Genomic DNA, 15939 nt, shown 5'->3' on the forward strand with positions numbered 1-15939 from the left:
GGCACTATTCTAAGCACTTGAAATAAATTAACTCTGTTACTCCTTACACCCAACCCTACAAGATAGGTTTTGTCATTGTCCCAAGGTCACAGAGCTGATGAATAGTGGTGCTGAGGTTCAAGCCCACAGAGCCTGACTCCAGAAGTTCAGTTCTCTTAACTTCTTACTCAGTGCTGCCTCTTGGTTGAATTGCAAACCCACATGACTTTTCTTTCATGTAGGTAATTATCAGCATTGTAACTGGCCTGCCAGGCTGTCATGCTAGTGAGCTCTGTGCTTTTCTGGTCACTCTCCATAAGGAATATGGCAGGTTAGTATGTCTGCTGCCTTTGCTTTGGGAATGGGATTCTATGCCTGGGCCTGTCTAGTAATGGGGTGACTTTAGACCTCATACTGGTCTTTGGTGCAACTGGTATTGGCACAGTAGTCATCCATCCATCTGTTTGTTTAACACACTATGCTGAGTGCTTCCTGTATGCCAGCTACTGATCTAAGTGTAGGGAATACATCACTGAGCAAAACAGAAGACAGTCTCTACTCTAATGGAGTTTACATTCTAGTTTGGGAAGACACTTAACCAGGTAAGGAAAATAGTCTATATTAGCTGGTGTAAAAGGCTTTGGAGAAAATAAAGCAGAGAAGTGCAGACTGGGAGAGGGATTCCAGTTTTAAATTGAGTGGATGGTTAGGGAAGACCTCACTGAAAAGGTGATATTTCCACAATGACCTGAAGAAATAAGGGAGCTAATCATTTGGTATCTGGGGAAGAGCACAGCAGCAGGTTGAGCAAATTCAAAGGGATGGGAGTGTGCCTGATCAGCAGGGGGACGGTCTGTGCCATGGTGATCATAAGAACTTGGGAGCTAGTAGAATTAGTGAACCTTCCATGACCACAGAGGGACCACATGAGTACTGGTGCAACTGGGACATGTTGGCTCAGGTGAAACTAGGAAAATTATTCATCCATCACTTCACTGGACTGGCAGATGATTAATCAACTCTTCTTGACTGACCTGGGTACAGAATATCTAGTCAGTGTACTCCAAAGTAAAGAATCCTGCAGGAGGCTTTAAAGGAATTAAGAAAACTAAAATTGCATTAGGAATTTAGTGTGAGAAATTGCAGGGAATGAGGAGAACAGTTTTAGAGAAATGCTAGGGAATTATTGGGCCTTGTTTAATAAACACTTAATGGGTAACCAGTTCATCATGTCTAGTGCTGTTATTCTATAAACATTCTGAATTCTTTACCTGCCTATTTCTTATTCTTAGCAAGAGTTTTACTAAGTGCTGTACTGAAACCATTTATTGCATGGTTCTTCAGAAAATCACTGCCCGGTGAGAGGTCTTTCTCACCTCTGAAGTCTATTGATCATGAGCTTACTTGTTTTCCCTGTGGCAGGGGTTTTCCTGTCAAAAGTGCCAGTGATAGTAGCTTCCGAATTTGGGGCTCTCAATGCATCTAGTACTTTCTGCCTTTTTCTGTGACCCTAGGATTGCTTTATCCTATGTGGATTCAGTGGGCAGAATGTCTTTGGAATACAGGTCACATTTGAATCCATTATTGAGCCTACAGGGCCAAGCCATCAGGTAGCCCCGGTGCTGAGATTACATTTCCATTTCCAGGTGGATGGTGTACCGCCAAATCATGGATAGCTCTGAATGTTTTCATGCTGCCCACTTCCAGAAGTACCTTTCTAGTGCCCTGGAGGCCCAACAGAATCGCTCGGCCCGTCAATCAGCCTACATCTGCAAGAAGACCAGACTGCTGGTAGTGTTACAAGGGTAAGTATTTGACATCTGGGTACAGTTGGATATGGTAGTAACCTTGGCATTACTGTTACTTAATGTGTAGCAAACCTGGGGCACAGAATAAACCTTGCATGGGCACAAACACTGTCCATGCTACACAGACAGGCTAGGCCTTGATCCAACAAGCATCCTATTACCATATTGTGGGTTAGAGTGGCTAGAGTAGTTTACATAAGTTTCAGGTTTGGTTTCAATACCAGAAGGTGCAAATTAGGGAATCTATTCAAGTTTCTCTGATAATTCTTGGAACAATAGTGGTCTCTAACCCTCTTTCTTTGTCATCTAGATAAGGGGGCCTCATCTGTTTTACTCCTTCCTCCTGCAGAATTGCAGAGGTGGCTCCTATACTCAGCTGTCTGCAGTACCCCTATTCCCTGTATGGCTAGCTCTGAAGGGTTTCTTAGGACCCTCAGTAAGGAGCATGTATTGACCAGTTAGGTAAGAAGCCCCCTGTTCATGACTGGTATAGAACCATTATTATAGCCTCCCAGCTCCTTAAGTCCCTGTGTAAGTAGGATTATCATGGGCATGCAATATCTAGGCAAGTACTCTACTACTGTCAGGTTTGACAGAGCATATACTACTGTCCTGACTGAATGATGGTCCCTTGACCTGTTGTTCTCAGGCCTCTAGGGAGGAGCCCCTCACAGGCCCATTATCATCTGGGCCCAGAGAGGAACATGCCAGGCCAGGAAAACATGTGCTCTGCCTTTCACTCTTTTATTATGGTTGATAATAAAGAAGCTTTTGGATGTTCTCACAAAGTGCTTTTGTGCCATGCTACATTTTTTGTGGTCATAATAATCAGTGTTTGCAATAAGTTAGTCATTTCCAGTAAAGAATGGGCCAGGATCCAAGGCCCTGTTGGGCACCTGGCTGTGATGATGGGAAGTTGAAGGATCTGGGATGGTGGTCCCGAGGAAGGAGGCAGGTGGAACTGTGCATATTCAGGGCCATCATGCATTGGCAGACCTTGTTATCGCACCCTTCCTCCATCTTCTCTTCTGTCAGCCCTCTTGTCCTACCTGTGAGCTCAGGTCATGGAAACTACAGAGGAAGAGTCTAGACATGAAACTACTTGATTTCTTTAGGTTTTTCATTACTTCTACTGGTCAAAGGAGTGGGTTGACCCAGCTTCATCACCTGCTCCTACCAGAGTTGAGAGTCACTGGGATTGTGGACCTGGAGGGAAATTTGGCAGCTTGCCACTGTGCAGCTGAGGTCATTTTCACCCTCCATCATTTTAGAAAGCATCATTGACCCCTTTTCTTTGACTTTACAAGCCTGCAAAAGTATCAGCTGTCTCAGAGTCTGAACTGTAGTACAATAGATGATTCTCTCTCTCTCTCTCTCTCTCACACACACACACACACACACACACACACACACACACAGAGCCACCTCAGCAATTCTGCAGGATGAAGGAGTAAAACTGTCATTTTAATGCAATAGAATTTCCTTTGGGAGGTTCTAGCAGGATTCTCTTGATGACCAGAGTGAATGGCCAAGGACCTTCTCTTTTGGGGCAGTCCCAAATGCACAAGCCTTTTCAAAGAGCCTGCAGCCTGTTTTTACTCTAACCTTTTCCACTAAAATTAATGAAGATTAACAGATGCTCCATTAATCTCCAGGTTCCCCAGCCACCCTTTCTAAGGGAAATTCTATTGCACTAAAATGACTGAAATCCGTGTGTGTGTGTGTGTGTGTGTGTGTGTGTGTGTGTGTGAGAGAGAGAGAGAGAGAGAGAGAGAGCGATAAATAGATAGACAGACACTGGCAGTTGAACCCAGTCCTCTTAATTTTTTATTTGAGACAGGGTCTCTAATTTGCTGAGGTTGACCTTGAACTTGTGATACTTCTTCCTCAGCCTCTCAAGTAGCTGAGTGTATATCCTTGAGATTAATAGGACTCTATTGCTTATAGTGAACTTGGACAAGAAAGAACCTCCAATCACCAAGAAAGGGAGGCTCCAAGAAAGAACCTCCCTTTTCAGAAGGGGGAAAAGTTATTGTTGAGGAGTGCGGTTGAAAGTTAAATCCATTTAATGCTCCCACAAAGTTCTTTGGAGCAGGCAATATGCAAGTGTCCGTCCCATTTACCATGTGTGCTGCTATCAAGACTTGGCAGTGCCTACAGTGTGTGGTGCTCTCCTGGTATCCAGGCCTACCCAGGCACTACAGTGGAAAGATCCCCATGTGACTATCCATACACACATGTCCAGACAGGGAGAAAAGTCATCAAGCAGAGGGCTTGCTCTCAAAGCATGCGCATGGGCAGCTAAACTTAAGGTCTTTTGTGTGAATTTCCAGAGACACCAAATAAATAAAACACAGACACACAACACATTTAACCTTTAAACAAGCTTCAGGACGGCTTCTCCGCTCTCAGCTCCCCAAATAGGAGACCAAGAGAAAGTCATGAAAGGCTGGCAAGAGAAAGCGAGCACTTTTGGAAGTGGGCTTTTACTGGGGGGACCTTTATTCTTAGAAAATTCCATCCAAAAAAGGTCAGAAGGGGGGCAAGGTTACAAAGGACAGGTGGGGCCATGGGGCAACATGCCTAAGGGGCCATGGGGCAACATGCCTACTTCTGAAGACGTGCCCTCAAACTTTGGGACAGGGCAATGTGCAGGTCACTACAAGGTGTAGTGAAGGTCAAAGCCTCTCTGCTCCAGGATGGAGGGCGTGAATCTATTCAGAGTGGCTCCCCACAAAGCCTCATGGGGGAACTCCCCCCACACCAAGGCCAAGGACCGAACTGAGGGCCTTGTGTATGCTAGGCAAGTGCTCTACCACTGAGCAAAATCCTCAACTCCTCATACGGAAACTCCTGAACTTAGCACCCCTTGTCCTCTAATGAAGTTCTGCTGACTGGACAGGATTGAGGCCAGACCTGGGTAGGAGGTAGGAGATGTTGTAGTGTGGAATGAAGCCAAAGGCTTTTTTGCAGATGAGTTGTTTGTAGAAACTTAGGAAATGGCTCAGGCAGGCTTTACCTTCCCCCACCTGCCACTGACCTCCTAAGGGCACAGAGAGACCGAGGCTGATCTAATACACAAGGCTGTGTGTCAGGTTTGACTTCCCTCCACAAAAACAGACCTTTTAGTGATAGTCTAGGTCAATTGGGACAGTGTGAGTGTTGTCCACCATGTGAAGACGGCAGGTCCCCTCTGTGTGGCCAAGGGTCTACAGTGGGGCAGGGTGGGGTGCCAAATATCCCTACCCTGTTCATCTACTCTACTTTAGGCACTAGGGAGTATAGCACACAACAACTACATTTTCATTGCAGACCATCAGTAAACAAATGAGAAAAGACAACATGTAAGAAAAAGACACAATAAAAGAAAAACCCAACAAAAATAATAAAAAGAACTTACATAACTAATGATCAGTGCTTTTAGGGGGGGAAAAACTGGGGGAAAAGAGCATGGAGTTCCAAAAGGAAGTATTGCTGTATTGAACACAGTGTATGAAGTCAGAGGATGCCTCTCATAAGATGCCATTTGTGTGTTAAAGCACTTACCTAGCATGCACAAGGCCCCAGGTTCAATCCCAAGCACTGCAAAAATGAAAACAACAAAAAAATGCCACTTGAGCAGAGACCTGAAGGGAGAAAGGGATCGAACTGTCAGATATCAGAAAAAAAGAGCATTCCAAGTAGAGGAGAAAGGAGAATACTAAGGTAGAAGTATGCCTGGCATGTTCAGGGAAGAGCCAGGAGGCCAGAGTGGTGGGATTAGGGAAAGGGACAGGATGGTAGATGAAATTCTTCCCTGTATTGTGGGGGATTAGATCATAAAGGGCTACCTGACTTATTGTTAAGGGCTTTGGCTTTCAGACTGGGTTTTGAACAGTGATGCCATTATTTGACTATGGGGTTAATATATCCCTCTAGCTTCAGTGCTGAGAACAAATTGGAAGGAGGAAAGGACAGAAGTAGGGGACCAGCTGGGAGGCTGTTGGCATGATCTAGGCAGGAGATTGTAGCAGTTTGGACTCACTGGTACTGCAGGTATGTGAGCAATAATCTCTTCTAGTTACATGTTGAAAACTGAGAAAAAATGGAGTCAATGAAGACTCCAAATACATCTTTTAGCCCAGCTTCTGAAAGTATAGAGTCCCCTCTGATAAGGAAGACACAGCCTTGGGAGGAGCAGACTTGGAGGAGTCAGATTATGAACTATTAGGTTCAAAGTAAAGATATTCAAATTGGCTCTAAATCTGGGTTTTGGAGGAAATTCCAAGCAGAAGACAAGAATGCAATCAGTATTTGACACATCTACTGCTCTGAACAGGTCTGATGATCTTTTTTTAATATATTTTTTTAGATATTTATGGACCTTTTATTCATTTATTTATATTGCTGCTGAGAATCAAACCCACTGCCTCACACATGCTAGGCAAGTGCTCTACCACTGAGCCACAACCCTAGCCCCTCTGATGATCCTTTGAAGTGGGAAGGAGGGGAAAAGAGCAACTAAAAAAAATAGACATCAGCAGGAGTTCCTAACTTGATTAGAAAACATGCCCCAAAGCTGGCCTCTAATCCCAGTGACTCAAGAGGCTGAGGTAGGAGGATCTCAAGTTTGAGGCCAGCCTCAGCAACTTAGTGAAACCATCAACAACTTAGCATGACCCTGTCTCAAAATAAAAAATAAAAAGGGCTTGGAATGTAGCACCCTTGGGTTCAATCCCTAGCGTAAAAAAAAGGGATCTAGAAAAAAACAGGCCTAGGCACATCAAGTAGGGGAGCCCTGTAATCACTGCAGGCTTCCTTTACCCCATGAACAGGTTGGCTCTTCTACCCATTCTTTCACAGTTAGGAGGACTAACAGAACTTGGGAATGTAGAAGCACTTTGGGGATTCCTGGGATTCTGAATTACGAAGTTGAATAACAGACACCAAGGAACTCAATTATAGGCTATTGGTCTTCCTTCTGTCCCTGCTAACTCAGCCACTCAGCATGCCTCTTACCCCTCTCTGTAGCTCTAACCAGTATTCCTTTTTTCCCCCTCAGCTACACGGATATAATTGATGTCATCCAGGCCCTGCAGACTCACCCAGACTCAAATGTCAAGTCCTTCTTCACCATTGGTGCCATCACGGTTTGCATGGAGCCCCTGAGCTGCTACATGGAGCACAGGTAGATATTTAGGACCACCTTCAGCCCATGGGATGTGGTGTGAGTAAATGTACAGAAATCGACATTTTCCTTACCCACCAGAAGACAAATATTTATGTATGTTTGACTTTTGGAACACTTCAGTGTGCCTTGTATGTAATAAGTGCTCGGTCACTCTTTGATTAGTGCTAGGTCATCAAGGGACCCAAAAAGCCCAAGGGAAGAGAGTCAATATTGGGTACATTCTTAGCCTTTGTGAGGACAAGAACCATTTCCATTTAATACTTAGTATGTAGTGCTCATGAAATATCTATTGAGGGCTGGAGATGTGGCTCAGTAGTAGAGCACTTATTTACCCATTATGCATGTGAAGCTCTGGGTTTAATCTCCAGCACTGAAAAGAAAGAGTACAAGAATGGGTACTCCAGGCTGAGGTTGTGGCTCAGTGGTAGAGCACTTGCCTAGCAAGTATGAGGCACTGGTTCGATCTTCAGCACCACATAAAAATAAATACATAAAATAAAGGTATTGTGTTCATCTACAACTAAAAAAAAATAAAAAAAAAGAATGGGTACTCCAATATGTGTGTACTAAGTGTCCTCAAAGATAGTTTAAGATATTAAAGGTCTCAAAGGGGCTGGAGGTGTAGCTCAAGAGCAAAGCCATTGCCTAGCATGTGCAAAGCCATGGGTTTGAAACCCAGCACTGTAAACAAATGAAAAAAATAAAATAACCGAGGATGAGTGTATAATATAATCTGTCTAAACATAGAAATGAGACTAAAGTGAGGTGATTATGGTTATAGAATATAAAATATAAGCAATAGAATCAGGGGTAAGTAATAGGAAATATGAGTATACTCATTTCCTCGTTTTTTCAGACTGGGAGATTAGAAATATTTAAGTAAATAAATTCAAAGATACTGATTTGCTCAGTTTTTAGATATTAATGAGAAATTTCAAAATTACTAATCTGAATTCCTTCCAGAAAATAATTTACTATAGTAGATTTACCAATGCTCTATTGAAAAATTAATGATTAGCTCATGGTGTACGTGGATAGAATTATGGATAGTTATGGATACTGTAATCAAGAATAGAAAGTTATAGCCAGGTGCAGTGGCACACATCTGCAATCTGGCTGCTCAGGAGGCTAGGCAGGATTGAAAGTTTGAGGCCAGTCTGGAAACTTTGATTATGTCTCAAAATAAAAAAATTAAAATGGCTGGGGAGATATAGCTCAGTGGTAGAGTGCCACTGGGTTTAATTCCCAGTACAAGAAAAGAAGGAGTAGGGGGCCAGAGGGGGAAGAAAGGAAGAGGAGGAAGAGCAGAAGGAGGAGAAGGAGAAGAATAGAAAGTTACTAAATAGATGGATGAGGCACACCTGTAATCCCAGCAGTTTGGGAGCCTGAGGCAGGAGGATTGCTAGTTCAAAGCCAGCCTCAGCAAAAGTGAGGCACTAAGCAATTCAATGAGTCCCTGTCTCTAAATAAAATACAAAGTAGGGCTGGGGATGTGGCTCAGTGGTCAAGTCCTCTGGGTTCAATCCCTGGTACCCCCTCCAAAAAAAAAAAAAAAGGAGGAGGGGGGGGGGAGGAGAAGGAGGAGGAGACTAAATAAACTTAAATTCATTCCATTAAAAAATTTAAAGAGCTGGAAGGTTCAATCCCTAGCACCCAATACAAGAAGTGTGTGTGTGTGTGTGTGTGTGTGTGTGTGTGTGTATTTAATTAGCCGGTATTATGTCCATAAATTTAAAAAAAAGAAGAAAAACTATTCTTACATCCTTAAATGGCCAACTTTGGTAGATGAAAAATATGCTACAGCAAAAGCAGCCCCTCTCAACAAGTACCAAAGAGTTAATGGAGGAACTGTGATTGGGCAAAGGGGAAGGGAGGGGACATGGGGTCAGGAAAGATGGTGGAATGAGATGGACATCATTACCCTAGGTACATGTGTGAATGCACATATGGTGTGACACTACATCGTGTACAACCAAATAAATGAGAAGTTGTGCTGCAGTTGTGTACAATGAATCAAAATGCATTCTGCTGTCATATCTACCTAATTAGAATAAATAAATAAATTTTTAAGAAGTATGTTATTAAAAATTATATTAAATGTAAAAAGAGAAAAAAAGAAAAAGAACCAAAGAGTTGAATCTAGTATTTTTTACCCTGCAAATTTGGATTTGACTATGCAACTGCTTTGACCAATAGGACATTAACATTGCATGAAACAAACAGAAGCATGAGAAGTCTTTACGCATTGGGATTTTTCTTCCCTTGCTTCTGGGAGCTGAGACTAAATTAGGAGCTTAGGCTCCAGGAGCCTAAACTAGGCTGCTGGAGGATCAAGAGGCCACAGGGAGAGTGGGGCCCTGCCATCCCAGCCCTGTCATCTGGACTAAGGCCGAATTTCTACCTTTGTGTAAGACTATCTTAAACAATCAGCCACAGCTGAACTGCCCCAAGCAAGCAAAAACCAACTGCCTAGTCCTTCTGATTCTATTCTGCACAATGAATCATAAGAAATAATAAATGGTAATACTTTTTATCAGGGTTTTACATTTTGTTTGCTGATTTTTTTTTTTTTTTTTTGAGACAAGGTCTCAAGGCTGGCCTTGAATTTGTGATCCTCATGCCTCAGCCTCTCAAGTAGCTGGAACAGGCATGTGCCACCACCATTGGCTAAATGGTCATAATTTTAAGCCATTTAGCCTTAGGGTAATTTAGTACACTGTTACAAGTATACTGATGATAGGAATGTAAAATCTCTTGGGAGATAAATTTGGCCATGTTATTGCTAGAGTTTTATCATATAGTTTTATTTCTGTAAGTGAATAAAGATGCATGTATTTATTTTTGTTTCAGGGAGAATTTTCTTTTTTCCCCACATGCAGCTTTATAATAATAATAATAATAATAATAATATTATTATTATTATTATTATTATTATTATTTCAATGCTGGGAATTGATCTAACACAGGCCTTGTGCATGCAAGGCAAATCCTCTACCACTGACTGACACCCCTAACCCCAAGGGGAATTCTTAATTTCAAGCAGTTGAACCCACTGGAGCATGTATACAGAGAAGGGAATCTATAAAGAACATTAAGTAACTTGCAGATTCTCCAAGAGAGCCAAAAATTCAGGCTGTGGTGTTGGCTAGGCAGCCAGGAGGAACCCTCAACTTTCCATAGGGCTGCTCTCATAAGGTGTATCTCTACTACTTCCTTCACTAGAATGTGTGATCTGTTAACCATATGTTCCCTTACCTTGCTTACTGCCAGTTGGAGTCTTGTGGTACCTTTATTTATTTGGTGAAGTATAGTTCACATATATGCACCAGACTGTAAGGAAGGCTGGAAAAGCAATTTTCTGCTCTTCTATTAGGGAATAGATTTCCTAACCAAGCAGAGAAAAGATGATTAGAAGGTATTAGGCATTCTAAAACATGGCAGATGTGGTCTGTGATATCACAACAATGCTGTTTATATTTAAGAACTGGAAATAATCTAAATGCTTATTAGTAAGAGACTGGTTAAATTTGAGATATAGATATATAATGAGATGCTATGCAGGTATTTAAAAAAATCAAGTAGACTTTTATGTACTAACATGGAAAAATATTCACAATATTTTCTAAATTTCAAAAGCAAATTGCCAAAACAATATGCATTTTTATATATTTTTTACATTTTTAGTTTCATTTGGTTGTTTTAGGGTTTTGTTTTGTTTCTGAAATGAAGCCTCACTACACTGCCCACAATGTTTGCTTATCCTCCTGGGTTTAAGTAATCCTCTTACCTCAACCTCCCCAGTGTTGGGACTGTAGGTGCATACCATGACACCAGCATGTGGTATGTATTTTCAAAATGTTTGTTTATATAAGCATAGGAAATAATTAGAAGGATATATACCAAACTGTTAATAGTGCTTCCTTCTGGAAAATGGCCATTGCCTTTCAAGGCAAATGTTGAATGAGGAAGAGATCATTTGATGCTTCATTGTGTGTGTGTATGTGTGTGTGTGTATGTGTGTGTGTGTGTGTTGCCTTTTAAAAATATAATAGCTTTCTTGATATAATTTCACCCTTTTTAAAGGGTACAGTTCAGGGCCGGGGGTTGCAGCTCAGTGGTAGAGTGCTTACCTAGCACATGTGAGGCCCTGGATTCGATCCTCAGCACCATATATAAATAAATTAATCAAATAAAGGTATCGTATCTATCTGTAACTGAAAAAAAAATTAAAAATAAATAAAGTGTTCAATGGTTTTTTAGTACATTCAGAGCGTACAACCATTATTACCGTCTGATTTCAAATATTTTCATTATCCCCAAATGAAACCCTTATCCATTAGCAGTCACTCCTCCCTCCCTCTTCTTCCCAATGCTTGGCAACTTTAAATCTACTTTTTTGTATGTTTGTTTGTTTCACTAAGTTGCTTAGGACCTTGCTAAGTTGCTGAGGCTGACCTTAAATCTTTCTTTTTTCCCCAGGGAGGGGGAGACTAGTCCTTCTGTCTTGTGAATCTGTTGTCTATATCTGGATTTTCTTATTCTGGACATTTCATAAATGGAATATGTGGTTTCTGTGCCTGGCATCTTTCATTTAGCATATTTTCAAGAGTTGTCCATGTTGTAGCTTTATCAATGCTTACTTTTGGGGTTTTTTGTTTGTTTGTTTTTGGCCAAATATTTTGTCACATGGAATATATCTTATTTGCCCATTTATTGGCTGATGGATATTTGAATTATTTTTATCTTTGGGCTATTATAAATAATACCACTATAGCCAGATATTAGTCTCCCAGTTACTCTGGGAGACTAAGGCAGTAGGATTGCAAGTTCCAAGCCAACCTGGGTAACTAAGATCCTGACTCAAAATAAAATAAAGTAAAATAATTCTGGGATAGTTCAGTGGTAGAGCATTTACCTGACATACATGAGGCCTTGGGTTTAATCCCCAGTACTACAAATAAATAAATATTTCTATGAACATTTGTATATAAGTTTTTACAGGGATATATGTTTTCTCTTCTTTTGGGTATATAGTAGGAGTGGAATTACAGGATTATGTAGTAACTATTATGTTTAACAGTTTGAAGACCCAGAAACTAATTTCCAAAGAAATTGCACCATTTACAACCCTACCAGCAAAATGATTTAGGGTTCCAATTTATTCACATCCCCACCAATACTCGTCTGTCTTTTTTATTTTAGTCATCCTAGTGTAAAGTGACATCATTGTGTTCTTTATTTACATTTCTTGATGCCAATAATATTTAACATCTTTTCATTTTCTTCTTGGCCATTTGTATATCTTCTTTGGGGAAATGTCTATTCATATCCTTCACCCATTTTAAAATTAGATTTTCTGTCTTTTTATTAAGTTGGAAGAGTTCTTCATATATTCTGAATCTAAATCCTTTATCATGTCCAGGAATATGTATACATCTTTCCATTTAGGTTTTTAATTTCTTTCAGCAATGTTTTATATTTTTCAATGTACATATCCTGTGCTTCCTCTGTTTAATTTATTCCTAAATGTTTTATTATTTTTGATGCTAATATAAAAGGAGTTGTTTTCTTAATTTCATTTTTGTATTTTTAAATGGCCACTGTACAGACATTTAACTGATTTTGATCTTATATCCTCAACCTTGCTGAAATCATTTATTAATTCAGTTTGTGGGTTTTTTTTTTAGTGCGTTTGTAGACTTCTAAAGTCGGTCTTCCTTCCTTCCTTCCTTCCTTCCTTCCTTCCTTCCTTCCTTCCTTCCTCCCTCCCTCCCTCCCTCCCTCCCCTCCTTCCTTCCTCCCTTCCTTCCTCCCTTCCTTCCTTTACTTATTGTACTAGGAATTTAACCCAGCCCCTCCCCTTTCTTTTAATTTTGAGACAGATTCTCACTAGGCTGCTTAGGGGCCTTACTAAGTTGCTGAGGCTACCCTCAAACTTGCAATCTTCCTGTCTCAGCTCCCAGAGTTGCTGGGATTACAGGCATATACCGCTATACCTGACGAGGATTTTCTCTACAAAACTGTGTCATCTATGAACAGAAATTTTACTTTCTCCTTTCCAATCTGGATGCCCTTTTTTCTTTTTCTTGCTTAATAGTCCTGACTAGATATATTGTTGTATAGAAGTAGAAAGAGTAGACATTCTTGTATTCCTGAATAGAAGGGAAAGCAATCCAGTTTTTTGCCATTGTGATGTTACTCTTGAATTGCATGTTGTTTTTATATTTTTTTAAAAAAAGTTCTTTTGAGAATCAGATTTTTAAAATTTATTTATTTATTTATTCTAATTCATTCTACATGACAGCAGAATGCATTTTGATTTGTAGTACACAAATGGAGCACAATTTTTCATTTCTCTGGTTGTACACGAAGTAGAGTCATACCATTCGTGTCATCATACATGTACCTAGGGTAATGATGTCCATCTCGTTGTACCATTTTCCTACCGCCCATCCCCCCTCCCTTTCCCTCTCCCCCCTTTGCACTATCCAAAGTTCCTCCATTCCTCACATGCCCACCCACCCCCATTATGGATTAGTATCCACTTATCAAAGAAAACAATCAGCCTTTGGTTTTTTGGGATTGCCTTACTTTGCTTAGCATGATATTCTCCAACTCAGTCCATTTACCTGCAAATGCCATGATTTTATTCTCTTTTAATGCTGAGTAATATTCCATTGTGTATATATACCACATTTTCTTTACCCATTCATCTATGGAAGGACATCTAGGTTGAATTCACAGTTTAGCTATTGTGAATTGTGCTGCTATAAAAAAACATTGAAGTGGCTACATCACTGAGGTATGCTGTTTGTATGTCCTTTAAGTATAAACTGAGGAGTGGGATAGCTGGGTCAAATGGTGGTTCCAGTCCAGGTTTGCTCAGGAATCTCCATACTGCTTTCCATATTGTTTGCACCAATATGCTGTCCCACCAGTGATATGAATGTATCTTTTCCTCCACATCCTCACCAACACTTGTTGTTGTTTATATTCTTGATAACTGCCAGAGAATCAGGTTTTTTTAAACTCTTAATTCAATATCATTCGGTTGATGTTTGTTTTTTAGTGACCACCTTAGGAAAATAAAATTTACATCATTGCTTCTAGATAATGTTTTGTAAGTAAACAAGTAGAGATAGAACATAATAGCACGTCTGTTTCCTTTCTAGGAGGTGAGAATTAGTGTGGCTTCTTTAATCTAGCAGATGGGCTTAGCTTGGATTCAGGATGAGTCCATGTGATACTTGCCTGCTATCTTTATTTCAATGTATTTTGTTCAGTGAATACTCTTAGAATGTCTACTCTGTGCCGGGACTGTTCTACTCATTGAGAGTGTAGCAAGAAATAAGTCAGCCCAGGTGTCTACTCTTGGGGCTTCTTTTTTTTATATTTATGAATAAATGTAAATGGATTGTTCCATGTTTTGAGATAGGTTAAGTCAGTATCATCATTTTTTAATTGACAAGAATTTTGTATAAATAAGATTCTTTGTTGGTACACTACTAAATGTATGATACTATAAAACACTGATGGAAGGTTTAGGAATATATTTACAATCACAGCTACTTTTACCAGGAACTATGGAGTGTGCCTATAGTCCTGGTTACTGAGGAGGTTGAGGCAGAAAGATCACATGAACCCAGGAGTTCAAGATAACTGGGCTTAGGCAACAGAGTGGGGCCACATTAAAAAAAAAATTTAGCTGCTTTTATTTTCAGATGGAGAGCTGGTCATTAAACAGTATATACATTATTTCTGTGTTTGTTGGTATAGAACTTGCCTGATATGTTTTCCTGTGCCAGATACTCTTCAAAAGTATTACAGTTTAGTAGAGAGGATAATATGTAGAGAAGGAAAGAAATGAACCAGCATTTATTTTGTACTATTTGTCAGAAATTACATTGATGCTTTACCCCTACTAATCCTCAAAATCCCCTTTTAAGGAAGGTATCATTACTATGGATTTATCATGAGGGAGCTATGCTCTGAAAAGTTAATTAATTTTCTAAATGTCACACTAGTGGTGTATACATAATTAATTAATATAGGATAGTTGCCATATTAATATGATTTTATAAGAATTTTAAAGAAGCAACAATATTTTCTAGTTGTATTAGGAGGAAAGCCAGCATATGAATTGGAAGGACATGGATGCCAAGGATGTCAGGGTATGAGAAATTACATTCCAGTTGTAGGAAATTGTATATACATGCAAGCCCATGTGTTCTAAATATTTTTATTTCCAGCTGCCTAAAGTCAGCAGTTTAATGGCCTCTTTCTCACCAGAAGTTGAAGTGTGAGTGTCTAACCTGTGATTGGGTACAATGCCTTGAAGAGGAGTTTGGCTCAAGTTTATTTAAGATGCCTCTGGTGTGTGAATTGTTGTGGGCTGCTGTGCAAAAGACCTATGAGAAGGTCCTTAAGTGAGTGTACTCAGAAGTCACAGGCTCTTGAGGGCACAGACTCTCTAAGAATGTTTCCACTGTGCACTCAGTGGACAATGAGTACAGTGAGTTCTCTTCTTGGGAGCCTCTGGTGTGGATGTCTTTTTCCTTATTGCAGGCTTCCTGATCTTTCTTATAGCACATGGAGGTTTCCCTTGGAATTATTCAGAAACTATGAGAGTTAGGTAAGAGAAATGGGTCCACAACCCAAAGTAGTATTCATATAGCTCACTCCTCCACCATATTTGGTTCCAGCTGAAATCAAATAAAAGGATTAGGACTTGCTGCCAGCAAGGAAAGAAAATCCCTGCCCTACCCCAACCCACTGATTTTTGAACAGCATTAGTACCTTCTAACTACTCCAACAACAGTTCGGAATAGTGCCTCCCAAGCATCCTACTTTATTGGGAAGAAAACATAAGAGCTCTGTGGAGCCAGAGGACCAGGCTGTCTTCCTGAGCCCCACCACTTCCCACCTGCATATGAGCCCTTAGGCAAGGTACTTCGCTACCCTAAACTCACTCTTCTCATCTGT

General features: G+C 40.4%; 1 protein-coding gene across 3 annotated transcripts in view; it reads left to right on the forward strand.

Annotated features, from left to right (window-relative positions):
* Dnaaf9 (dynein axonemal assembly factor 9) overlaps nucleotides 1-15939 on the forward strand; it is a 152484-nt gene that overhangs the window by 116649 nt on the left and 19896 nt on the right. For all 3 annotated transcript variants that reach the window (XM_046433259.2, XM_046433260.2, XM_046433261.2), the window contains 3 exons: nucleotides 222-310; nucleotides 1626-1784; nucleotides 6829-6954. In XM_046433259.2, the coding sequence (XP_046289215.1) occupies nucleotides 222-310; nucleotides 1626-1784; nucleotides 6829-6954 (374 nt within the window). The remainder of the gene's footprint in view (nucleotides 1-221; nucleotides 311-1625; nucleotides 1785-6828; nucleotides 6955-15939) is intronic.

This window comes from Marmota monax, unplaced genomic scaffold (genome assembly GCF_021218885.2).
Source record: "Marmota monax isolate L192 unplaced genomic scaffold, Marmota_monax_Labrador192_F-V1.1 WCK01_AAM20220418_F8-fsc00014, whole genome shotgun sequence".
In the NCBI taxonomy this organism is placed as follows: Eukaryota; Metazoa; Chordata; class Mammalia; order Rodentia; family Sciuridae; genus Marmota; species Marmota monax.